General features: G+C 44.1%; 2 protein-coding genes across 9 annotated transcripts in view; one reads left to right on the top strand and one right to left on the bottom strand.

Annotated features, from left to right (window-relative positions):
• The window catches only part of NAA16 (N-alpha-acetyltransferase 16, NatA auxiliary subunit), a 62422-nt gene extending 55369 nt beyond the window's left edge, over positions 1-7053 (bottom strand). For 2 of the 3 annotated variants that reach the window (XM_027472362.3, XM_038173026.2), the window contains exon 1: positions 6047-6163. In XM_027472362.3, the coding sequence (XP_027328163.2) occupies positions 6047-6148 (102 nt within the window). In that variant the 5' untranslated portion in view covers positions 6149-6163. Of the gene's footprint in view, positions 1-6046; positions 6164-6747 lie in introns of those variants that run through there. The other variant, XM_038173020.2, reaches the window with a different exon arrangement.
• On the top strand, positions 6651-24651 carry MTRF1 (mitochondrial translation release factor 1). 6 transcript variants are annotated; one of them, XM_027472399.3, is made up of 10 exons: positions 6651-6802; positions 14322-14780; positions 17421-17512; positions 18238-18319; positions 18534-18641; positions 18733-18905; positions 19945-20062; positions 21231-21367; positions 22997-23095; positions 24435-24651. In XM_027472399.3, the coding sequence occupies exons 2-10, from the start codon at positions 14345-14347 to the stop codon at positions 24555-24557; spliced, it is 1368 nt and encodes a 455-aa protein (XP_027328200.2). In that variant the 5' UTR covers positions 6651-6802; positions 14322-14344; the 3' UTR covers positions 24558-24651. The 6 variants fall into 6 exon arrangements, with proteins under 6 accessions (XP_027328200.2, XP_005018867.3, XP_071888620.1 ...); XM_005018810.5 differs by lacking the exon at positions 6651-6802 and adding an exon at positions 7179-7401; XM_072032519.1 differs by lacking the exon at positions 6651-6802 and adding an exon at positions 10770-11709.
• Positions 24652-25216: the final 565 nt, after the last annotated feature.

The raw sequence follows: 25216 nt of genomic DNA, 5'->3' as shown, positions 1-25216 counted from the left end.
CTGGGAGAAGAGCTCACTGAGAGCAGCCCTGCAGAGACGAATTTGGGGTTGTGGTGGCCAAAAAGCCGGGCAGCAGCCAGCAGTGTGTGCCTGCAGCCCAGCAGGTCAACTGCGTCCCGGGCTGCACCCCCAGAGGGGTGGGCAGCAGGGCAGGGAGGGGATTGTGCCCCTCTGCTCTGCCCTTGTGAGGCCCCACCTGAAGTCCTGCGTCCAGGGAGGGTGTGGTGCTGGGAGAGCAAGGCCAGAGGAGGGCCATGAGGGTGGGCAGGGGCTGGAGCACCTCTCCTGGGAAGGCTGAGGGGGCTGGGGGTGTGTGGCCTGGGGAACAGAAGGCTCTGAGGAGAGCTCCTTTTTCAATACCTAAAGGGGGCTTATGAAAAAGATGGATAGCAACATTTTGCTCAGGCAGACAATGACAGGATGAGGGGGAATGGCTTTAAACCATAAGAGAGGAGATTTACACTAGACATAAGGAAGAAATTCTTCACTCAGAGGGTGGTAAAGTGTTAAGCACAGCAACCATACCTCTTTGGTCGATATAAATGTTTTAAGTCTGAAGTTGTTTAAGACGGACTGTGGCTGTAATCAAGCTGCAAGTTTCTGCTCAATCCCAATGAACCAGTCCCATGGCGAGCATTTGAAGTTTTCTTTAAGCACGGTTTATCTCTTCGTAAGTAGCTGAATCCGGACAGCCTCGCACTTAGAAGAGCACCTTTTAAGTTAATTAGCCTTCCCTAGTACTGATGAAGTGCTCTCCAGCAGATCCGTACATCCCACTTGCAAACCCCTTCACAATCTGAAGAAAGTTTCGGCCTTCTTCTTGCCAGGCAGAATCTTCTCTTGTTGCTAGGGTTTTGCTACAAAACTCGAGGATTCACTCAAGCAACATTTGAATCTTATATTCTTAATGCTTCAGTGTCTACATCCCCAGCTTTTTAAACAGTCCATGCCCGCTGTGTTACATGGATGGGGGAGGAATGCAGAAGGAAGGAACCCAAGAGCTAAACATGCAACAGCAGAGGCAAGAGAAAAGGATGAGGCGTGGACATCCAAACCTATGGAGAGGATGCTGGAGGCCAGTTGCACTGGCAGCCTCCTGCCCCTGCCACAATGGGAATTAAATTCAGCAATAGAAAACACAAAGTTAGCACTGACTGATTACAGCAGCACCCTTTCTGGGGAGCTGACAGGTATTTAGTGGCTGCTCAAGTTACCAGTTCCCATTTCTGACCCAAACACAGCACGATCGGCTCACTGCCAGTGCTCTTCTTAATTGACATAAGACTTAATACTTGGACCTTCTGAAGCCTTTACTGTTTTATCATACCTCTATAAAAGTGTCCTCAGCATCTGAGGGGCCATCTGATGCTTCCCACTGCAGCTGATGAAGTCACCTAAGCACCTTACTGGGATGTGGGGCAGCACTCTGCATACACTGCTCCTCTGCTACCAACTAATTACTAAGTTATTGACCAGTCCCACACTATCTCGTTCGAATGATATCCGGCTAAGCCGTGAAAGAGTTCAGCATTTGAGTTGGAAATTCCCCTTGTATCATGCAAAGCTCGACTTCTTTGCAATGTTGACAAAAAAAAACAGGAAAAAAATTGAACTGGGAAAGTGGGGTCACACATGAGGAGGCTTCAGCTCACAGAGGGCAAGGAGAAGGTTCAGTACAACTCCCATCCTCACAGCCTCCTAGTCTCTAGTCCTGGGACAAGCCCTCTCTGGCACCAACACAGTCAGGCCCCAGTGGAATGAGCGGCCAGCATCAGATCCAGCACTAACACCAAGGTGCTCAAGTCACCGTAATATTTAAGTTTTTACTACCACGATTCTCCACAAGCAGCAGTGTTTTATCCTTAAACCAGCTTTTCCCACTAGGAGCTCAGATCTACAGATGGCAAAAAATATAGATTAAAAAAAAATTAAAGTAAGATCAAGTCTCAGTCAGTGCTGTGCACAAATGCTCAGTACAGCTTGAACCACTGGGACTCCCTTTGCTGCAATAAATGAATAAATAAAATACAGAAACAAGAGAACATTCAGTAGGAAGAGCTCTTCTTTAGAGGCACTCAGCACCTGTAACTTCACCACAATTTGAGTTGCTAGAGCTTCTTTAGTTTACGAGCACGGGTATGCCTCTGCAGAACAGGAACCACAACTACACGCTAGGAATGAGATGAGCGCCAGCCCAGCCACACATTTTATGCTCATTTTTCATCTGCACTTTGGGCAGAAGCACTGAGGAGACCAACCTGCCACGTCTCCTGGGATTAAAACCACAGGGTGTTTTGCGGGACCTGATACACACACAAATGTCAGGCTTTAAAAAATAAGAAGTTATGTAAAGGACTTGCTCCCCATGAACCTACCCAGAGCCTCAAGACCTCCAGCAGCACAAACATCTTTGCAGCAGCTGAACTACTTTTTTGCTAGGAACTTTGTGTTTGGCAACTGCTACTTTGTAGCTGCCGTTTCTACTAAAATGTGAAATAGACATAAGCTGGAAAAGGTGCAAAGCTCGGTTTTAATACCTGCTTTCTTTGGAGGAGGCCGATAGCAGAGTTGAAGATGCAGCCCTCAGTGGTGGCATAACAATTTGCATTCAGCCCAGAGTGGAAGGCACAACTCAGGACTCACTGGCTTCCTGCTGCTGTACAAGGAAACTGTTTTTATCAGACCCCCCAAATTCCTAAAAATCTCAGCTCTTAGGGTAAGCCAGCTCACAGCCAGCACTATGTCCACGTTAAATTAGGGTTTCCGAGCATAACGTGTTCATCCACACGAGCAGCTTTACCTGCTATGACCCGATTTACTCCTGTGTGCTTTCAGACAGCCCTCAGGTTTTCTGCCAGGTGTAGCTTCATACAACTGCTGCCACTGCTCATCAGCTGCTCTGCTCAATGCAGTGAAGAACAGTTAAGGAAGTCGCAGCACAAAACACAGTGGGACTCGACTCTGAACACTTCCTTATCCATACAGGAACCCTTCAAGAAATCCCATGGTGAAGAAACAGCCAGCACCATTCCTCAGAAGCCTAGTTTATGAGCCTTATCACGACAGCACTCATAAACTCCTCCGGAAAATTAAAACAGGAATATGCATTTGGGATCCAGGCTTCTCTGATTTATTCCGCCTCGAGTCCCTAACAAGCGTGAAGCACGGTTTTCCCTCACAGAAGCCCCACTGACACTTACCAGCCGTCCTCTGCAATCCTAGCGTTTCAGCAGCCTGCTGAGACCAGGGATCCTCACCACCTGTCTGGAAAGTTAAGAGCAAGGGAGCAGCCTTCTTTCTACGCTGTCTCCCCAGAGCTGCGCCACAAACCAGGCATCCCAGTCACACCAGGGGGCTTTTGCTGGCAGCTCCATGCTCTCCTCTGTAAAGGAACCAAGGAACCAGCCTCCAGCAGCCACCCCAAGCATCCCCTGCTCCATAAGGGGATGACAACGGCCACCTCAGCTACACTGTTAGCCAGTTTAGGAGGCATTAATTAACATACCACCATAGCCTCCTAATTATTGAATTAGTTTGTGGCAACTCCCCCACATCGCTACTAAGAAACTGACTATTTGCATGTCTATAACCCATTACTACTACACAAACAGAAAAGAAGTCTTCGAGTTTAATGAATAAGAATTAATTTAACACCTACAAACACTCTAATATTTATCTTTTATCACAGAAGGAATGTCCTAAGACCACTGTAGAGCTCGGGGAACAAAAGACAACTCATAGTTGAGCAATTCCTCAGACGCTGGCGCGTTAGATAGTTTCTAAGATTTGTTCACAAAAAAGGAGAAAGGAAAGTGTGTACAGGAATGAACTAAGCAGTAACAAGTCACTGCCATCAAGTTAAAATTAAACTTCTTCTATTTAATTACTTGAAATCAAACAAGTAGGTGGCGAATCTGTTCCTAATAAGAGGGTTAGCCCCATCCTTACAGGATCAGGTATTAACAGGTGAGCCCTTCTCCAAGGGAAACATATTTGCAATTCAAGCAGCAAGCCTTATTTCATGTAACAAAATGTTGCAGTCAATAGGAAATCAAAGGATTACTTAAATGCATGACACTTTACACAGTTACATGAGGCATGAGACAAACAGCAGGCAGTATCTTATGTTGTCCAATACAGGTGGACACCAACAATTATTATGGAACACTTACCAGTTTAGCAAGTAAGCCATGAAGGTATCACGACCCCTCTGCTTTCCTCTAAACTACTGCTAAGGACCAGTGCTCTGCCCAGACAGAGCTGATTCAATCCCATAACGGCAAACCTTAATCCTAGTTTTCAGATTTAGTTTATAATCTGGGTTCTTTAATTTATAATCTGGTACTAAATTGTGCATTGGGGTGCGGGACTCCAAGTTGCTTACACTAAAACGCACTTGGAAAGCGAGCTTAAAACTTGGTTTTAAATAGATGATACAAAAAAGTTTCCTAAGCTTACTAGAAATAAACTTCAAATGCACATGACTAAACGGCGATGTTAACAAGAAGCACTTTCAAGTTACCACACATAGTGTTTATTTTAGGTCGCATCTGCCCTATTTACATGTCACAGGAGCTGAAGGCTGATTTTTAAGTGGCAAGAAACACACCAGCACTCCCGCATTAAGTCTTCTTTATGGACGCCTCTCTCTTCCCATAAAAGGGAGAGCCAGGAAGCTTTCGAACGTGCCCTCCACGCCTTCTGTGAGGCTGAGAAGCCAGCCCGAGGAGTTTCCAGCAGCACAGCCCCTCCCTCCCAAGCAATGTCACACCTGTAAGCACGAGTGTGGCTTCCAGCAGACGGAGTCTGAGGAAAAGCCTCTGCAGAAGAGGCAGATGCAAGGCTTAAGAAACCAAGCAGAACTGGAAGTCAGGATAGCAGGAGAAATGAACTCTAGCACTACCTCTTACAGTAACACCGAGAAATTAGAGCAATTACCTACCCGCTAGGATTTTACCTACGCTGCAATTGCTATCAGTTACAGAATCACATCATATCTAGTTTTAAAAGTGAGCTTGTTCAAGTACCATCAAGCACGCTGGCATACAAAGCCATGTGCCTTAAAGACTACTTACTCAGCTTCTTGAGGAGATTTCACACCTTACGTTGAACTCCCTGAGGCCAGGCTAGTTTGGGCAGCTCTGTGTCAGCTAGGTTTGCTCTTAGGGGCACCTCGTTCACATTGCTGATAACCTGTCTCACACGTTACATACACAAAGTGACTGACTCTTCAGTAATTATCAGGCTCTCCAGATGAATTTCCCGTTTCATAGCTGATAATTCTCTGTAGCCTTTGTAAAATTAGTCTTAATGTATGACTACAGTTACCACAAATCTGTTCCAAGTGGTTAAATTGCAACACGCTTGTATGGTCTTATTATACAGCCTCCCACATCAGCAATATATAAGTCTTTTTTGATTTCTAAGATGTCCACAGCAGCCCTAGTGATTTCAAGAACTCTAGCAGTGCTGAAGTAGGCAGAAGCTACTTGAATTACAGAAGAGCATTTACATTTAGCACTGAAAGCTGTAGTATAACTGTACTAAAATAGTCCAGAATATGTCAAGAAACCAAAAGGTTCAACTTTGATTACATAGGTATTACTGCTCCAAGAAGAAAACACCAAGAAAAAGTCCAAGCTACCTACAAAAAACAGTAAGAAATTAAGTTTCAAGAAGTATCAATATACAAACTGATAGGCTAACAAGTGAAAGTTTGTGATTTCCTTGCCTAAGAACCCACGTTCTGTTTTGCTGCTTAATACACAAAAGGCAGGTGACCATAGAGCTTTTTCGTATTTCATTTTAAAAAGTTGAGAAGCGACTGCTACCGTGAACTTGTTTGCTACTAGTAAGAATAATCACTTAACTGTTCTAATATTAGTCGCTTATTTTTAGCAGAGAGGAGTGCTAGAATGACTTACTAAGATGCATGCCATGAGCATGCAGTAAGCAACAAATCACCATTAAGAACCATTAAGTCTTTTTTTTAAAAAAAATCCCATGCTACCCCCCCCAAAGGAGGGGAAAGGCAGCTGGGAAATACCTGCTGAAAGGCGCTGGCTGCACGCAGGGGCTTACACACGGTGCTTGCTGTGAGCCCAGCTTCCTGGGGGATAAAGCGTTCATTCCTCACCTGCAGAACCATTGAAACCAGCCTAACAAATTGCGTTATAGCGAAATAAACGGGGGGCTCCAGCGGGTTAGAGCTGCGGTGTGTGGGTCTCTGCCCGCAGGCAGGCCGGGCGGCACTGAATCCCCAACTTTGGCGGGGCTGGAAGTCTCCTGTGACCACCCCGAGAAGCTCAGGAGCAAGGGAGCGGGCTCCTTGCTCCTCTCCTTCCACAGGAGGGGCTGAGGAGACGGCCGGGGCTCAGCCGCGGCGTTTCTTTCCCCACGGCTGCCTCAGGGACACCGCGCGTCCCCTGCGCCACCGCGCCTCAAACTTCGGGCTCTTCCCGAGGACGAGCCAGGATGCTCCGAGCCACCGAGCCGCCTCCAAATTTCCCCAGTTACCCCCCAAATTCACCACACCGCTGCCGGCCGGCCCCGAGGCTCCCCAAAACCCCCCTCAGGGTGAAGGCGACACCAGGAGGGGGTCCCCCCCCAGAGCCTCCCGCAGGGGGGTGGCCGCAACCCCCCGGGGCTCCCTCCTCCGAGCCAGCCCCTTCCCATCCCGCAGGGCCCCAGACAAAGGAAGGAAGCAGGGCAAGGAGGAGGAGGAGGCGGTGAGGACGGGGGGCTCACCAGGATGCGCTTGAAGAGGTTGCTCTCCTTGGGCGGCAGCGGCACGGACGGCATGGTGCGGGCACGGCGCGGCGGAGGGGGGGGGGGGGAGGCGGCCGGGCGGCTGTCGCTAATAGAGAGAAAGCCCCGTCTGTCTGTCTGTCTATCTAGCAAGAGGAGAGCCCCAGCTCGGCGTAGCCCCAACCCGGGCGGCGGCGGCAGCAGCAGCGATAGCGGCGGCTGCTCCTCAACTCATTGGCCTTGCACCGCCCGCCCCGCCGGCTCCCCTCGGGCGCGGAGCGCGGCCCCCGTGCGCAGCTGCCTGACGCTGCAAAATGGCGGCCGCCGGCCCGCCGCGCCTGCGCGCCCCGCAGCGGGGGAGGCGGCTGAGGGGCCCCCCGCTGGATTCCCCCCCCCCGTGCGGCTCCCCGCCGTGCTGGGGGGCTCATTTTATTTCATTTTGTTTTTATTTTTTTTGTAATCCTCTTTTCTCCGTCCTGAGGAAGTGGAAGGAAAGGGGGTGCGCTCGGTGCTTGGCTACCTGAGGCGAGGAGCTGCTCGGAGCCGCCCCGAGGGGAGGAGGGGGAAGGGGGCTGCCGCCCTCCGCGGGGGTAAAAATAACTCCGGCTGGCCCCGCTCCTGCGTCACGGCTGTCCCCAAGCCGTCGAAACTTGGGTGATTTTTCATTCTTAATTTTTATTTTATTTTCTTTCAGCGTTTGGCTGTGCGGGGATAAGGCAGAAAAACCTCCTTTGTCTGCGCGCCGCGCCGCCCTCCCTCCCCTGCCGCTCGGGCCCTCGCAGCCCGCTTGGCGTGGCAGCTCTGTGGAGGAGCAGATTAAACCGCTGCCCCAAAAACCTGGGAGGTGTTAGGGGATCGTACAGCATCCCGAGCTGGAGGGGACCCCTCAGGATCATCAAGTCCAGCTCCTGTTTTTGCTGGAAAGTCTCCATCAGAGCGGAGCTGCGAGGGGCCAAGCGCTCGCTGTGCGCTGGCTGGCATTGAGGGAAACAGCAGCAAGCTGGCAGCTTGCTCCGGGCGGGCAGGGATGTCATCTCCTGCATTAATTCCTGTTTGTTTTTTCTTTCTTTCTTTCTTCTTTTTTTTTTTTTTTTTTTTTTTGCAGCAGTTGATTATGTAAAGTTTCCCCATGCACCATCCGTGCACGCTTAGAGCACCAAGTGTTTATTCGTGGCTTGGCTCCTTCGCTGAGGGGAGGTTTTAAGGTCTCTTGAAAAGAAATTCTCCTCCTTGTTATTCCCAGAAATAGTTCGTAAATGGGTCTTTGCAGAAAGGGAAAACAAAGCAGCAACGCTGAGGCCACGTGGCCTAGGGGATTTACTTAGAAGGAAAACTGGTTGAACTGTCAAAAGTTGCAACCAATTAAAAAGAGCATTTTATGAGGGGGGAAATTAGGCAGCTTCAATTAGCATCTGTTTGTGTAATTACTCTTTAAAAACAGTAGTTATATTTTAAAAGGTATGTTATAAAAGGATATTAATTCCGTCATAATATGGTTATCCACCTACTGTCCCAGGTGGCGAACGTAGTAGACAGGCACAGTAAAGCAAGCGTGTGGAAAAAACAATTAAAAGCAATTAGAAAAGCTGTCTGCTGAACAAGTTTTCTTTGGTTACATGTAAAGTGGGTAGCTGACTGTGACAGAAAATAGTCAATGTGTCTTTGACCTGTCACAAGCCTTGCTGAAGTTGATGGACATCATAGCTGCCTTCCTTTCAGGCTAAAGGAGGCAACAGGAGAGTGGAACGACTTCTTGAAAGAGGGTAACCTGGAAGGCAATCTAACTTGCGAACTACAAGATAGAAAAAATATATATTTACATGTCTAAAGGCTTAGGTAGTTTCCTGAGAAGATAGTAAATGTGAGGAGGTATTAGAGAAGTACAGCGTATGTTTTCGTACTTCCTGTTGAGTGTCAATTTATGGCCACTTTTTGTGGATGGTGGTTGTTTTAGGTTTTGTTTTGGTTATCTGTTGTGTGGTCTGTAGTTATGCTGTCTGTAGTTAAGCTTATTTGTAGAAAGGTTATCTTTACTGTGTTTATTTCTCGCTGGTTTCGTTCTGGCATGTTTCTAAGGATGTCAGTCACCTGGATCAATGGTAACCAATGTGTGCAACTATGTAGTATTTTCCACATGCTGTACTCCATTCACTGGTCTTTTTGGCATATGATGCAGTACTGCTGTTACTCAGTATCTGATTTTTTTTTCAAAACATTAGTAATACTGACAAAGTCAGCCCTTCTGCCTCATTTTCAGAGTCTGCACCACAGCACGTAGTTAGCTCTTGTTAATGCTAGCCTTGGCGTTACGACCTCTGGTTTCCTGTCTTACCAAAAGGTATGTTACGCCTTCTGCTGGGTTCGGTGATAAACAGATCCATCTCCGAGATGGTCAGGCAAATACAGGGCTGGGTGAACCTTTGGTCTGAAGCAGTAAGGCTGTTCTTAGGAGCTAAATGTCTCTGTTTTCTGCTCATCCAAGAACTAGAAAGAATGCTGTCTGCAAAAGGACAAACTGCAAATAAGAGGCAAGGGCTTGATTTGCGTTTAGACACGCGTCTGTATTAAAAATCTGTGTTAAAAGCAGCAAGAAAAGGAAAGCAAATGAGAAAGAAAAGAAAAAAGAAAAGGAAAGAAACATTTTTAGACTAGCTGAGAGAGCATAAACACAGAAATGAGCTTGGGGGGGGGGCACAGTGCTGGTTGAAAGTGAGGTTTGGGAGTGCAGTCAAGAAAACTTCTTGTCATTTAATCCTACTGTGCTGGGCCAAACAAAGCTCTTTCGACGGGCTTTGTTAATAAACAGGACTGTATTCAAGACGCGTATGATTCTGTCACCAGTTTTTCCTACAAACAGAAAGAATTCAGGAGTCTGTCGACAAATTATTTGGGTCGAAAGGGGGGAGCAGTATTAAAGCGATATGTACATGATAGCAAGCTTGGGATTTTTCTGCATCTCTCTCTCTACCCCATGGCACGGTGTCTGTAGAAGTCGTGGCACAGTGCTGGCAGATTGCTAAACCCAGTTAGGGCCCCTGAGCAAAAAAAAGGGGCCTCCGCATGGACATAGACCTGCCTTCAAGCCAAGCACGTTGTAAGGCCTGGAGCCTGTTTTGTCTGATGAACCATTTCTTTGCCTCTCGTTTCTAAAGCAATTGGCAGCTCGGGGTTGCCAGATTTTAGATTTAAAAGTACAGGACCCCCGTGTCCCGTTCCCTGCTGCCCTACTGCTGTCCTCCTCCCTTCTGCCATGGTGTCTGAGGGCAGCAGCACCTCGCCCCAAGCACTTTCCACCCCATAAGCTACAGTCCTCACCAGCTCTGTGGGCAGCTGCTGTGGCCATGCAGGCTTTGGGGCATCCAAGCAAACCGTAAGGGAGGTGGATGCACAGGCAGCAGTGGGATTTCCCATCCTTTGTGCTCAATTCCTATATTTCATTTAAAATGATGGATGAGACCAACCTGTGTCTTAGCTGCTGGCTGGTGGGGGTGCTGAGATTTTGTTAGTCTGTACTTTCACACTCAGAGTGTGAAACTTGCCCAGCAAGTGCAATAAAAACTGAATCGTGATCGCTTTTAATCAGAGGGCTTAATATAATAGCCATTCCTGGCTGCAGTAGAGGCTGATGTGATTTTTCTTGGCCTATCCCTTTCCTTTTTAAATCTGTTTTGTAATTCTGAGTGCATGCTCTGCTTATAACTTGCATGTTCTTATTAGCTTCTTGGTTGCTCTCCCATGGACCACCTTTCCAAGGTTTTTAAGCATCAGATTGGATATTTGGAGTCCCAACGCAAGGATAATTTTATTATTTATCTTCACTGAGGCCTAAGGTATAGCTGAGGAGTGGGAACAGAGACCTGTGCTGTGTCCCCCAGGCCTGGGGGAGCTCCTTGGAGATTGCAGGGTGCTGTTTGCTGAGGCTCTTTGGTAACTTGGTCAGCTGGGGATGGCTCCTGTTTTCTGGGGCAGCCTTTTCATGTCTGCTTTGCCTCCAGTCCCAGGGGATCGAGCAGAGCCAGAAGCAGCCCTCAGACCTAAACAAGAGGTTAGTTGTCATTCGAGTGCTGATGAGATTTGCTCCAAATCCCCCGATCAGCTCATTTTCAGTCTTTTGGAGCGCTTACCTTGCCAAACCTTGTTGATGTTATATGTGCCAAATACCAGATTTTATTTTTTTTTTTTTTAAATCTTGTTGAATGACAGTAGCTGGAAAGAAAGAAACTTAGAACATAGCGTTCCTTAAAGCATTTACAGCAGAGCTAGGTTTGCTGAAATCTAAAAAAGATGGGGAAAGTTACTGAAAAAAAGCAAACTTCTCAGTGCAAGCTGTACACCTAAGGAAAACCTAAAAGGATCAGGCAGCAGAATTCTTCCTCTGAGGCTTGAGTATGTTTTTCTCCTGTACCGTGTGTAGCAGCAGGTAGGTAAATTGGCCTTTTGGGTGATTATAGGTATAAAAAAAAACAAAAAAAACAGGTTATGTAAACACTTTTGACTATAATTAGGGATATAGATAATATTAAACAGATTATGCAACTGTGAAGATGTGCATATGCATACTGTGTTTGGAAACTTGCCGTATTAGGAAGCTGCAGCCTGTTAGCTGGACACAAACCGGGGTGGTTTTATGTTTATGAACATTTCGGGACCGATGTTTGTCTCCTGTAGAGCAGCAATAATTCATTTTCAGTGCAATTAACAGCAAGCTCCGCCAGAAAGTGGGACTTCACGTTGTTTTATGCAGACTTTTCTGAAATCGCTCTTTGAATAAACCAGATTGGAAGCCGTGTTTTGGGAAAAGGCACGGAAAAGCCCACTTTATGTAAGAGCCCAGAGCCGGGGAGCAGAGCCCTCCCCGTTCCTCGTGCTCGCCGTTCCAGCCAGCGTTTGCTCAAATCAGAGCGCGTTACCACGCGACTGTGAAGAAGATACCGAAAATGAAAATACAGACGTGTTTTTAAGGTCTGTTTTTTTTTTCTTTCTTTAATCTGGGGGCTGGTATTTCACGAGGCAAAGAGCCGCCAGCATGCCCTCGCCGAGTTGCTAAAGCGATGCTGCCAAACCTGCGCTCCCAAATCCCGCGATGCCGTGGGCCGGAGGAGAGGCGGCCAAGGCAGGCTGCTGCCCTCTGGGAGCTGTGTTTCGGAGCAGGCATGCTGGGAGCGAGAGTTTTTTCCGCTTTCCTTCCCCTCCGCAATGCCCTCGTGCGCTGAGGCCGGGTCTGCCTGCTGCTTGTCCTTGCGGACGGTGAGTTGGGGAGCACACAAATCCTGCGCTGGGCAAGGGGGGCTTGTGCCTGGCTTTGGGGGGGCAGAGGGGTCCTCAATGCCACCGTGGGCCCCTGAGGCCTTGGAAACGTGTCTCTGAGGCTCTTGTGCTGCTCCTGTACCCATCAATATTCATACTCAGCTCTACAAATGCATTTGCATGGAGCTGAGGGCGCTTTGATTATTAAAAGTGGCTTCTTAAAGCTCCCAAAACAGTCATGTTGATAGCTGCTGCTCGGCTGGGGCTGAGCTGGGCTTTTTGTGCTTGTAATGAGACAATTACACTTGTCGTTTTGGCATGCCGGTTCTGATTTCTGATGTGTTTGTGCTGCCCACAGGATAATTTTGTCCCATTAGAAGAAGTTACTAAAAACTAGTTCGAGAAGCAGCTGGTAGGTACTGCACGGTGCTCTGAAAAAGTTTTATGTGGGCTTATTTCTGCACAAAAGCAGTGCGACGACATCTCTCGGAGGAGGAGATAGCTTTATTCTTTCAACAACAAAACAAAATTATTCTGAAATTTCTTTCTCAAAGGTTGGAGTCGTGCAGTTTTTTAGGTGTTCAGGCATTTAAAAACAAGGATTTTACTTCTGACAGCTGAGGCAGAGCTATATTATGAATTAATGATTTGATTATATTGATTTTTGACTTCACCAGTTAACTCTATTAATGACATTTACCACCTGGCTGGGTGATGATGAGCATGGTGTCTTGGAATAAGGAGGAACAACTCCACTGACATCAGCAAAATCAGGCCTTTGGGAATTAATTCCAGCACATGCCCTCGAGGAATTAAGTCCAGGAGTGCGGACCTCGGGCCTTCTGCCTTGTTCCTGATGCCTCTGCTACAGCTGTTTTTAGTCACTGGAACAATCCACGAGGGCTATTGTTGGCTTTCTATAAATTAAAGCAGTCCTTAAAATAGCTGCAGTGAGTTTGGTAGTGCCTGCCAGCCTGGGGAAGGTGCAGAAGTAGAATAAAGGCTCTTCCCTCCCTCTCCAGCTCTTCCAGTTCCCCCAGGCAATAAAACAGACATCTGGGTTTTTTATTGGAAAAACAATGCCTCTGTTTTTACTGTGTGTTGCTGTTCCTTTGTTATAGGACAAATGGGTAAGCAGGTAAGGAAAAGTGGTGAGCTGAGTACTTAATGTTGGGGTAATTTGTTCATAAAACCCCTGAAGGCGTACAGAAGCTCTTGTCAGTAATAAGTAAAAAATGATTGGATTAGGGAAACTGCAGCGTGCTCTTTCAAGGAGATCCTGTTGTAAAAGTTTCATGGGCTGGATTCTCAGAATCAACTTGTTTTGTAGAAGTTGGTAGACATAGAGGGCTGTGGTTGTGGCAGAAATATTAAGGAAATATTTGTTAAACTTTTTCTGTGTGTGTAGTCCTAGGACAATAAAGATTTAAATGCAGTCCTCTTGGTAGACCCTTGCACACCAATTTTTAGAACACAATAATAATTCAATTCCTGGTTTGTGATGTGATGATGTACAGTGAAGAAAAAAGATCTTTCCTGGAGCAGCAGTGATCCCGTGTCCTATAAAACAACACCAAGTCTATGAAAAATAGAGGGATGGGATTTCAGAGTACCAGCTTCCTACTCGCTTTTTTTGATAGAGGATATTTGTGTCACTTACATGTGAGAGTAGCACGGGAAGGAGTACACGGGGAACATTAAGCACTGCTCCCATCTTTGACATAATACATAAAGAGATGAATAATTTCTTCATATGGATTTTTACATATTGCAGTCCCACTGACTGACCTTTTGCAAGGTCACCCCAATATTACTAATTCCCACCCTTCCAGGTATATCCTGTAATGGCAGTAGCTATGGTTTTGCACAAAATTCTGCACATTTTATATGTTCTGTTCTCTCTATACAGTTGTGTACTTTCAGTATAGCTTTGTCTTGTCACAGCAACATTTTTGTTTTGCCAGTAAGGCATGAAATAGTTGGATTTTTCCAGTGAGATGTGTAGCAAACAAAGCTGTTGTCTGTAAAGCAGCACCTAGAGCAGATCCTCACAGCAGAAACAAACTGTTTGAGGAGGTGACAGAAGATACTTTTGCCAACTCTCAGCTAGTAGAATGGTGCTGGTAAGAATTTCTAGCTTACACTGGGATTGAAACAGGAATAGTTTTGTCCAGGGTGACTAAATTTGTGTTGGTGTAATCCAGAACAGGATTTGGGCCTGATACAGGTTGGATTTTTTATTTTTATTTATTTTTTTTAAGAAAACACTTTCTAGACAATTGTGTATTGTATATTGACACCCGTATATCGTCTACTTCTCATTTCAGGCAGTGGAAGAATAAGGAACAAGATGAAACCTCTCCAAAGTGTCTGGCTTTTCAAGAGCTTGCTTTCCAGTTGCTACTGTCATGGTCAGCTTCACAGTTCCCCTCTTCCTTCTGTTGCAAAGAAGATAGGTTATGTGATGGGGCTGCACAGCTGGGGATTTGGGAGGCCAAAATCTTTGTTGGACCCAGCTAGATTGACTCTGTCGTGCAATGGTCGGCTTAGGAAAAAGCATCAGGATTCCCGAGCGTTATGGAAGCACGAGGCTGTGCAGAAGTACCTGGAGACTCTAAGCAAAGAATACCAGGAGGTCAGTCACCTGCTCGATGCTGACTCAAAGAATGACTTTGAGCAACGAACCCTGAGGAGAAGACGTGCCGATCTGTCCCGTGTTGTAACTGCGTTTCAGGAAATCAAAGAGGCTGAAAGAGAAGTGCAGGAGTTAGAAACCATGTGCAGAGGTAAGGAGAAGACATCCTCTTAGTCATTTCAAAAGAGTGGCTTTGCTTGTGATGAACTTAATTGCCTGGCCTTCAAGGAAAGCATTTACATAAGTTAAGGCAGCCCTGGAACACTCTGGTCATGTCTGTTCCTGGAAGCTTTCTTGTTTCTACGGCTTTCATCCATTTCCTTTTATTTTTATCTCATCTCTCTTTGGTCGGAAGTCTTAATACAGCCAACCTGGGAAAGTAGGAACCATCTGAACTCTGAGGGCTTTGTCTAGCAGAAATAGTTTGGAAATATTTTTTTTGAAGTTCTTTTTTTGATAGAACAGACAGTATGAACTGAAGGGGAAAAAACCTTCACGTCAAGCATATTTGATAGACACAGACTTCACCTGTGTCATTTAAAATGGGATTCCAACCAGCCAGTGCATTGATGCTTATTAAGCAAATTCTGTGAAATTTCATCTTCAGGCCCTGAATTCAGCTTCCAACATAAGCAGCAGGAGTTAATGTCTTTGAAGATATTTGAGGAGTCCTACAAAGAATAAAAATTGATGATTATCTAAGAAGCTGCTGCTTCTCAAAACTATTCTACAGTAAAGGTTGGGGTAAAAAACAGGAAAAAAAATATTGACACTGGTTTTGATGCCATTCAGGAGAAAGAAAGTATGGGGAGAATTTACAAAATAAGCAGTGGTACAAATTTTGACAAAAAAAAAAAAAAGTTGGAAATGTGAAGCAGTGTGTTCAGTAGAAAAGAAAAATGTGGACCATTCTGCTACCCCCAGAGACACTAAGATAAGAGACAGTATTTTAATCCCAACCCCTTTCACTCCTCTTCAGTGGATAAAGAGGAAAAGGAGTGAAGATGAGGGACAAAAATTGATACCTGAAAAAGAAATATACTTGGCAGAATGACAGAGTATTTAAAAAAGTGGAAAACTCCGACTTAGCAAGGCTGTTTTTGCATCAAATAAATGTAATGAAGAATTTTGCTAATTCCATAAATTATGATATGGATGAATGGAGTGAGTTAGAGTTGAAAGGAAGAAAAACCAAATGAATGAAAGAAAATTACAGCCAAGAAGTTACTTAAATGGAGCCCAATTACTCTGTACGCAGTCTGTGTCGTGTGGCTGAGCTAAAACACAGATGGCCCCTTCGGCTGACTGTGCTTTGTGTTGTTTTTAGCTCCATAACTGATCCTCTGCTCTGTCATACCTAAATTCCTCACAATTAGTGTAGGATTGTATCTTTGCAACACTCAATGAAGCAGGAAAATATTATTGCCCAGTCTGTCCCTGGTGAGGCACATCAGAGGGCAGATGAAGTGACTTTTTAAAGGCCAGCTTTGCAGGGAGGTAGGGATGGGTTGCCGATCATTTCAACCTCAGGCTGGTAGGTCACCCCCAGACCCTGCTTCCATCTCTGCTGACAATATTTAGGCTGACCCTGTTTATCCAACTAATCCACGAGGATATTTTTTGAGCCAGCTAGAAGCTTTTCATTCAGTACCATCTTTTGGTTGGAGTTGTGATAAACTGGTAAAGAAATTTACGTAGTTCTTGCCTTAAGTGCCAACGATGTCTGGCTCAGCTGTTGATCTGCCATCATTTATTTAAAGAAAAAATACCCACATGGAATATAAATTAGAAACCACGATATAGAGGAGCTGCTGCTGTCCTTGTCCAGCTGGCCCAACTTCCCAGCTCATTTAGTTCTTAATGCTGCTGCTGTGAACAGGAGAACAAGAACAAGAACAAGGCTCCAGACATGCAGAGAGGAAGAGCCCCAACTCCTACATCTGTCTGCTCTTTTCTTGAGGTGTGTAAACCTCTATAAATAAAATACTAATACTAAAATACTGATGAAACCTCTACGTTTACCTTCTGATGAGGTGACAGAGCCACCTCTCAGCTGGTAGAACAGAGAGAATTAAAATGGAAAGGAGAGGGTGCTCCCTGTTTTGGCGTTGTCATTTTTTTCCCTTGACTCACACTTGCTGAGCAGAGGGGAAGGGAATCTCCTTAAGCAAAGCCAGGAATTGAAGTGAGGTCATCCACATCCTTGTGGCCTGAATCCACAACTCTCACATCTCACTGATCGCTTGATTAGCAGGAGACAGAGGGTTAGAAACCTCGTTATTATCATCATACTTACATGTTTTATGCTCACCTTAATGAGTTGTCTGCAGATCACTGAGTATAGGTCTGTTTCTGGGCAAGTCTAGAAACCGACATTTTTACTTCATGAGGAATTGTAATACGGGAAACTGAGGCACTTTTTGTCTCCAGGCATGCTTTTGATGTATTTTGTCAAATCTGTGCGTGGATTTACACCTGGACTGTCAGTCTGTGCCACATAAGCATCAGCTGGGACTAGCATCTGTTTGATGCAGACTTTGAGCCATAACCCAGAGCTTCAGAGGTAAAATATCTGCTACTCCTTCCAACACCCCTGAAAAATACAATCGTTGAGTTAGCAATATGCATCCGGGGTTGGGCTGCCCTTTTTTGATATTTCATGCTGGCAAAGTGGAACTGCTTGTATTGTGAGCTTTTATGTGCTGTAATGTGTGTCTGTTGTCAGCTGTGCTACAGTTTGCTCTAAGGTAAGGGAGACTGGCTAATATCTGTTCCTATCGTTGGAATTTAGAGCTAGACAGCAGGGATGAGAAACAACTTCTGGAGCTTGCCTTGGAAGAGAAGGAAACCCTCGATAAAAAAATCCACATGCTGTGCAGAAAGGTGAGCCCAAGGTAAAATTATACAGCTTTGTAAATAAAGGTACCCGAAAAATCTTCCTTTGTGATCTTACCCATCAACTATGACACTTGCATGTAATGAAACAGAAGTCCAGCTCCTTACTTTTCCCTGAAAACACAACAGGCAACATTAATTAGTAAGCTTCTGGCAAATGCATCTCAGAAGCTTATTATTTTAGTCAGTTTTGCTTGCTTGCTTGTCTGTCTGGAGGTGCTGAAGGGGATATAAAGCTCTGGCTGTGCTATTGAGACGTGGCGTGGCGTCCTCATAACTGTTTGTGACAGCAGAGCCTACATTCTTGAAAAGGTTTCTGATTGCAACTTTCAATCTTTCATTTCCTCTTCAGCTGACAGCACCCCGTCAGCGGGGACGTTAATTATAAGCAGAGAAGCTGAATAGATTGGGGGGAAGGTTCTGTGTTTGGTCTCACTTCTGTGTTCACATTGAGAAAACGGGAAATGGGACCTTCTGAAAAATAAGATCAATGTTTGTGTGAAAACCAGCTGAGTTACAGCTAGTAACTGTGTGTTTGTGGGTAGCTGGGGCTGGGACGAGTGGGATCAGCTATTTTTCCTGTCAGGTGGGCTCAAGCCATGGCCTTTGTGAAGGCTGGCTGTAAACTGGATTAAAAGGAGATACAGAGTCATGAAAGAGACAGTGACATTCTTTTTTATTTTCTCTCTTTTTTTTCTTTCTTCTCTTTTCAGCTTTTCCAGCTCCTAGTGCCAAAGGAAAAATATGATAAAAGTCATGTTATATTGGAAGTGACAGCTGGCAGAACAACTGGAGGTCAGCAAAATCTCCGCAGTAAAGATTACTCCAAACCTCCCTCCAAATTTTTAAGGCTCTTATGGGTTATTCTGAATGCACTTTTATACTTTAATGGTATAAAGTAATACTCTCTAAAGAGGAGCATTAAATCTGTCTAATGACCACGATTACGGTGGCAGCTCAATCTAAAAACTGGTGGCTGCCATATAACGAACTGCCTTTATTTTTTTAGGTGACATCTGCCAGCAGTTCACCAAGGAGATGTTTGAGATGTACCAGAACTATGCAGACTATAAACGTTGGACCTTTGACGTTCTCAACTACACTCCAGCTGAGATAGGTACCGAAGCTCTTCAGGCACTCCACCAAGACAACTAAATTAAAAGCTGGGTTTCTCTGCGCTGTTTGTCACACGGTGCTTGCCTCTCCAGGTGGGCTGCATCACGCGGCCGCTCATATTTCGGGAGATGATGTCTACAGGCATCTGAAATACGAAGGAGGGACGCATCGGGTCCAGCGAATCCCCGAGACGGGCCTGTCGTCGAGAATGCAGCGCATTCACACCGGGACGATGTCAGTCATCGTCCTCCCGCAGCCAGAGGAGGTAAACTAACTGCAGATCAGGGCAGCAAGAGGTATCCCTGCTCCTCCTGTGTACCTTACATGTTTAAACAGCTCACTAGAAGCAACTTCCCAGATATTTGCTATTGCCTAAAGTGGCAAGTAGATCGCTGATCAGTTCGGTGACTGTTCCGGCCCCAGTGCTCACAGATCTGGCTCTTTAGCAGTAAGCCAATTTTAAATTATGTCTTATATTAAGACAGGGAATATGTCCAAGAAAATATTCAGTGTTGCATAGTAATAAGTTTCAGCAAGTCCCTTAATTCTTTTTTGGTTCATTTAAATTATTGGTGTCGTTCCCTGTTAAATCCAGGGCCGTATGTTCTGAATTTGAATGAGCGTGTTGGTAAGTCTTTGAGTTTTCACCTATACCAGCCGTTCTCACTTAAACCAGCAATTTACGCTGAAGATAATCAAAAACAAATCTTGAAGGCTTTCCCTGCAAGTTCTGCTTCCCTGTAACGCTTTCCTCGCAACGTTGATTAGGTCGGAATGTTCCTTTCCTATCCACTGAGCTCTAACTCAGTCCAGGTCATGGGCTCGTACTTCCAGTGCTGCAGTCCTTGCCTGGATCTGGGTACACCCACCCACCTTTTCCTCAGTTAGATGTTTTTAAACACCCTTGCAAAAATCATTCAGGCTTGACTCAGTGAACGAGATCCTTGAGCTGCTACTTAGAAATAATTTGGATGATTTGCTTGTTTCTTGGTCTCCCTGCCAAAGCTGGTGGTTTTACAAAAAGTTGCTGATTGTAGTTTGTTTCCCACACAGACATACCTGGTTTTCTGAAGGACCTGGAGTAAGAGAAGGAAAAAATAAGTGGAGTACTTAAAGAGTTGCTTTGCAGAGATACTTGCTGTTAGGGTGTTTTAAGTATAATAATTATAGCTGTTACCTAGGAACAGTTATAAAAGAACAGGTTTTGGAGAAGTGTTTTTTTTTTTTTTAATACTGTGTATCCTTGAAAAGATCTTCAAAATATTTTAGCAGGAGCAGAAAGTAGTAATTTTCTTTGATTCTAGGTTGACGTTAAAGTGGATCCCAGAGATCTTCGTGTAGACACGTTCAGGTCCAAAGGAGCAGGAGGGCAACACGTTAACAAAACTGACAGCGCCGTGAGAATCGTGCACCTTCCCACAGGTGAGTCTGGCTGCTTTTCCTTCTAATCACCCTAAAGCTTTATCCTGAACTGAAAGCTCATGATCCTGCAAATCATTTCTTACAGTGAGTTTGCCAGGTTGGGCCTTGTATCAAAAAATACAGTATCCCTTTCTTGTTCTGCCCACCTTTTAGTGAGGAAACAAGTAAGAAAAGGAATGTGTGTTAGTGGAACAATGGTCGACGTGTTGCTGTTACGCCAGTTTTGTCTTCAGATGGATTGCTTAATGAATACACTGTCTTTGAAGGATGAAAGAACAAATGGAGGGTGACAGGGATGGGATGGGAGATGTAAATAATTCGTGCTGACTGCTTCGGGAGTAATGGTCATTGGCAGCCTTGCTGCAAACTGTGTAATTACAAGACTGAGAGAAAAAGGAGGGTTGAAGATTTTCATTGAATACTAGTTAATGCTGTTAGATGTTGAATAGGAAAGAAAGCACACACTGATGGGAAGTTACTGTATATACTGAACCACTCTGTCTTTGTTAGGATTTGTTTGTATTGAAATTCAGTGGGTTTGTATCCATCCAGATGCAGAATCTCTTAATGCACAAGAAATTCCAGGAGCAACCTGAAAACAGCTGTTTTGTGTATGCCTTTTTACTTCAGAAATCTAATGTAAAGTAAAAATAAATACTAGTTTTCTTGTGAAGATCTTTATTTGTTACTCATAATTCAGTTCATGACTTTCCAGTACGACTTTGACACCCTGTGCTGCTAGAACAATGAACTTTCCAGCCTCCAAGAGCTTATGCAGACTAAGACTTTCAAATCCTGCATTTCATTTTTTCTCAGCGTGCTTCTGTGGACTCCGCAAATTACATTTTTAACATGGGATAGCTAGCTGGAGAAAATCTGTTTTCTGGAGGCAATGTCAGAAACTTGTTTGCTTCGTGAAATTTTACAATATCCCTACCCTTTCTATAGCACCAAACAAAGAAGCTCGTGGTGCAATTGTGAAGAATTTAAAAAGTTACTTAAGGTTTTGGGCAGTGTGTTAAAATGACTTTTTACCCTACAGCTGAAAGGCCCTACAACCAGCACTGCAGAAGGTTTCAATCGCCAAATGTGTTAGAATTAATTTAGGTTGCTTGTTCTTTGTTATAATGGGCTTTTGATCTGTGCTCTCTTGAATTCTTCTGTAAAGGACTGGTAGTAGAGTGCCAGCAGGAGCGATCACAGCTGAAGAACAAGGAAATAGCTCTGCAGATGCTGAGAGCTAAGCTGTACCAGCAGATCATTGAAAAACAACTAAGTCAAGAGCAGAGTGCCAGAAAACTGCAGGTGAGGAAATGTGATAGATGGAACTTGGAAAAGGTGCCGTGTTGTAGATTTGTTTCCGATCTCTTTGAGTGGCAGTGACAGAGCACGTGTGTGTGTGTGTCTGGCTGGGTGTGCTTACAAAGGAGAATCTTGTGTGTTAAAGTGGTAAGTGCTTTAAAACTGGAACTCTGATTTTATCTTCTCCCGGTTCAACCCTAATGTAGACTTCTCAGGTAATGAAAAAGAGCCATAGACTGTAGCTGGAGAGAAAGGAATCATAAGACTGCAGCTGGAACTATCTGAATGATCCGAACTCGCTCAACACTGTGAACTGAATTCCCCTCTTAAGGCTACAGTTACACAATCAGAGCAGTAGTACAGAGTTATTCTCTGTGAAAATGGGGATCAGAAGTTCTTGGAGTTCTTGGAGTTGTATTTTAACCTGTTCCTAAAACATATTTGAGCAGATCATACAGAGCTTTTGAGAGAAATGAGTATATAAACAGGCCAACCAATTCGCAGTTACATAAAAGTTTATTAGCTATTTTTCAGATAGCCTTTAAAAGAAGAAATGATTTCCGTAAAAGACTTACCTCAAATTAAGCTGCAAAGTGTACTTTTCACTTAAGTGTGCTAACATTCTTTTCCCATTCCTTGAGTATTTTGCTGTTTGCGGTGCAAACTTCAACAGCGATCAAAAAGAATGAAAATACTTCACAATAACAGAATTCTTCGGTGCTCCAAAGTTTCCAGCTACTTAATCACTAATTTCTGATTGCATTTAAATGTATTGTTCCTGCAGATTATTAACTCAGTCATTGTAATCAGTGAGCCATTTATCTTTTGTTAATAACTTCAGCTTGAGAGTTTTCAAAGCTGTATGTAGGACTGTAGATTTACGTTTATTATATATTTACATGCTATAGAAAATCAGGTGAAAGTAAATTACCTTTCCTAATAATTCAGAATATATCAAACAAATTTCTTGGTTTGAAATATAAATGTGGGTGCGAGTAGAATTTTCCAAACAAAACCTAAGCAGGTACTCATCTCCCTGAGCAGTTTTTATTGTGTAATTCTCCATTTCAATAAAGCATTTAACCATGCAACAAAGCTACGTTGAGTTCAGTTTTAAAGCTTTTAGAATTGTTTGTGCTCCTGCACGTTACCACTAGAGGACTCCTCTCTGTACTCTCAATTTACTCTCTGGGTGTTGATTTCTGACAGCCAGATGTTAGTGGAACTGCTTTGCCACCCCCCTGTGTAGTAAACGTTGACTGTTATTAATGGTGCCTACTCGATATCTTTTGTGGGAATACAACCCCCTCAAAACCCAAAATACCACATTACATTTTTGAACTGCTGCCATGTGTAGGCACACCTTTTGCTTTACGTGACTGGTGTCATTCTTACAGCTACACAGCTAGGACAGAAGTGGTGTACTGCAGGATGTTAAAACTTGGTCTGATACAGAATAGCAAATAATACAGTTTAGTAATTCCACAATGTTTTAAATATATATCCTAAATCAGTGACTACCAGGCTGGTAGGTGGAACAAGCTGATCAATTTATGTTTATTCTGGCTATGCTTTTGTAGAGTGACTTTTCATTTTTAAAAACCACAATACCTATGTATTTTATTGCTACAGTTGGGAACAAGAGCCCAGTCAGAGAGAATTCGTACTTACAACTTCACCCAGGACAGAGTCACCGACCACAGGATCGCTCATGATGCCCGCAATATCAAGGTGATGGTTGCTCATCGGGGTTTTAAAACTTAGACTTATCTGTATCTTGTGAGGAAAAATGTAACCTTGTGAAAACAATTTAGAATATATGTGGAAATCACGTGGCCTGTTGTTCTCTGATGGAATGTGATAGAAGCTCACACTCTTCTGCCTCAGTGGTGTAGGGTAGTGTTAAAGATGACTTACACAGGAAATAAGTAGCTGACCTAGTTCTCTGTGCCTTTTTCTCCTACTATATGAACAAAAAAAGATCAAGTATGGAGTGCTCCTTAGCGAACGTTGTGAGTCCCTCCACCAAACTGGGCAAGTAAAACTTGAGATTCTGGAAGCTTACTGTAGCCAAAATAAAAACCTGACAAGACAGACTTTTTTTAAGTTAAGTCAGCCAATCAGTTTAATCCTCCTTTTAATGTTAGAGTGAATAAAGAAAAAACAACAACTTTGTTTACCTTGAAAGCCACAGATAATAGCAACTGAAGCTGAATACTTCTATTGCAAGATTACCTGATGGTTTACTTCTGAATAAATTTCTACATAACGTTTCAATCTTATTGCTTTGTTAACAGGTATTTAAACAAATACCTAATAGTGCATTTGTGTCTAATAAATTTATGGGCAATGCTCTGAACTTTAGGACAAAATTTAGGATGACCCTGTATTAAGTTGTCTTAGGCATCCAGTTTACTGTAATTGCTGTTGCCTAAGGAGCAACACTTTTAACCTGTACCCACAGATGTCCAGGGTTACTTCAGAGAACAGAGGACATGCTGAATGAGAACACAGGACATATGAACCCTTCTTAAGTTCATATTTAATGGGGTAGGGAAGAGCTATAGAGGTATCCAGATTGAAGAGAATGGTAAGAAGTTCCACAACTGTATAAATATTAGTTTTGTTAGTCTAGCTTTTCACATAGTTACTTTTTTTTTTTTTTTTAGTAAAATTGGAACTATAATCGTCTAACAAAAGTGAGTTAAGCTTTGCTTGTAAAAAAAAAAAAAAGAATTCGTTCTTGGCATGAAAAAAATATTTAAATTGGGTCCTTCTACTCCTAATTGTTCTTGCTGGATGATTTTTTAATGTAAATGCTTAGGTTATGTGAAAGCACAGCAAGAAGGCACCAATACCTCTTCTGTTGTTGCCAGTGTGCCTTCACACGAAGTCCCAGTGCACCATGGTGCTCTCACACAGGGGAGTCATGAAGCTGGGCAAGTGGAAGTGCTACGATAAGACGCCAGGCAGAGGGCATTCCCAGAGCTCCTCTTCTGCGTAGTCACTATTTTGGAATAACACTGCTGTATGCTCAGTAATGCTTTTGTCTGCTGTTGTTTTTTCATAGGAAATTCTAAGTGGGAAAGAGGAACTGGATAAGCTGATAAACAGGCTACTGGAGTTTGCAGAGATGGAGGCTCTCGCTGAGTATCTAGAAAATTTGCAGTCTGTGGAAGGAGGAGGCTGCTGAAGACACTGTATAGAGTTAAAGCTGAAATGCATTCAGTAGCACAATAAAATGGACACGTGTTAGATGACTGATTAAAATCTATGCCTTTTTTTCAGTGTGTGCTATTACTCTTTTTTTAATATATATATTGGCATAAATGAACTTAATGGGTTGAATTTACTACAGGTTCCCTAGCAGAAAAGAACAGGCTTTGAGCACTGTTTGTTCTGGGGACGGGAGATGTTCCTGTCTAGGTGAAAGATCCAAAGCTCCTCTCATAGTCTAGAATCGGAGTAATACTTATTTTTATTGTTTTTATCTACTGACAGAGTGAACTTCCTAAATGTAGTCCTTTCTAAACAACTCTTTATTATGATACATTATTTATTTACGGTGAATATAGAAAAGGAAAGGGAGCAATCTTAGACGAGAGGCCAGGATCCTGAGAGCTGTACCTGTCAGCCTTCCTGGGTCAGCTGAGGCTGGGTCTGGACCACGTGCTGTGGTGGAGTGTAAAAGTACCTGTTCCAGTTTCACATTGAGTTGACAAGGTTCTGGAAGGAGTTTAGCACCGATAACAGGCAGCATCCTTCTTGACAGAAAATGAGCTGACAGTGTAGATGGATTTTAGCAAATGAGGTAGGTCTGGAATTCAGCTTCTGCCTTGATGTCTTCTTTGG

The sequence above is a fragment of the Anas platyrhynchos genome, chromosome 1 (assembly GCF_047663525.1).
Source record: "Anas platyrhynchos isolate ZD024472 breed Pekin duck chromosome 1, IASCAAS_PekinDuck_T2T, whole genome shotgun sequence".
Taxonomy (NCBI): Eukaryota; Metazoa; Chordata; class Aves; order Anseriformes; family Anatidae; genus Anas; species Anas platyrhynchos.
The sequence above is the reverse complement of the archived record's forward strand: the minus strand, read 5'-3'. Positions and strand labels throughout refer to the sequence as shown.

Bases quoted from the DNA above. Each gene is read 5' to 3' on its own strand.
- MTRF1 (XM_027472399.3), top strand. From the start codon at position 14,345: ATGAAACCTCTCCAAAGTGTCTGGCTTTTCAAGAGCTTGCTTTCCAGT. The intron at 14,781-17,420 runs GTAAGGAGAAGA...GTTGGAATTTAG, and splicing joins GTTAGAAACCATGTGCAGAG to AGCTAGACAGCAGGGATGAG. The intron at 21,368-22,996 runs GTGAGGAAATGT...TTATTGCTACAG, and splicing joins AGAGTGCCAGAAAACTGCAG to TTGGGAACAAGAGCCCAGTC.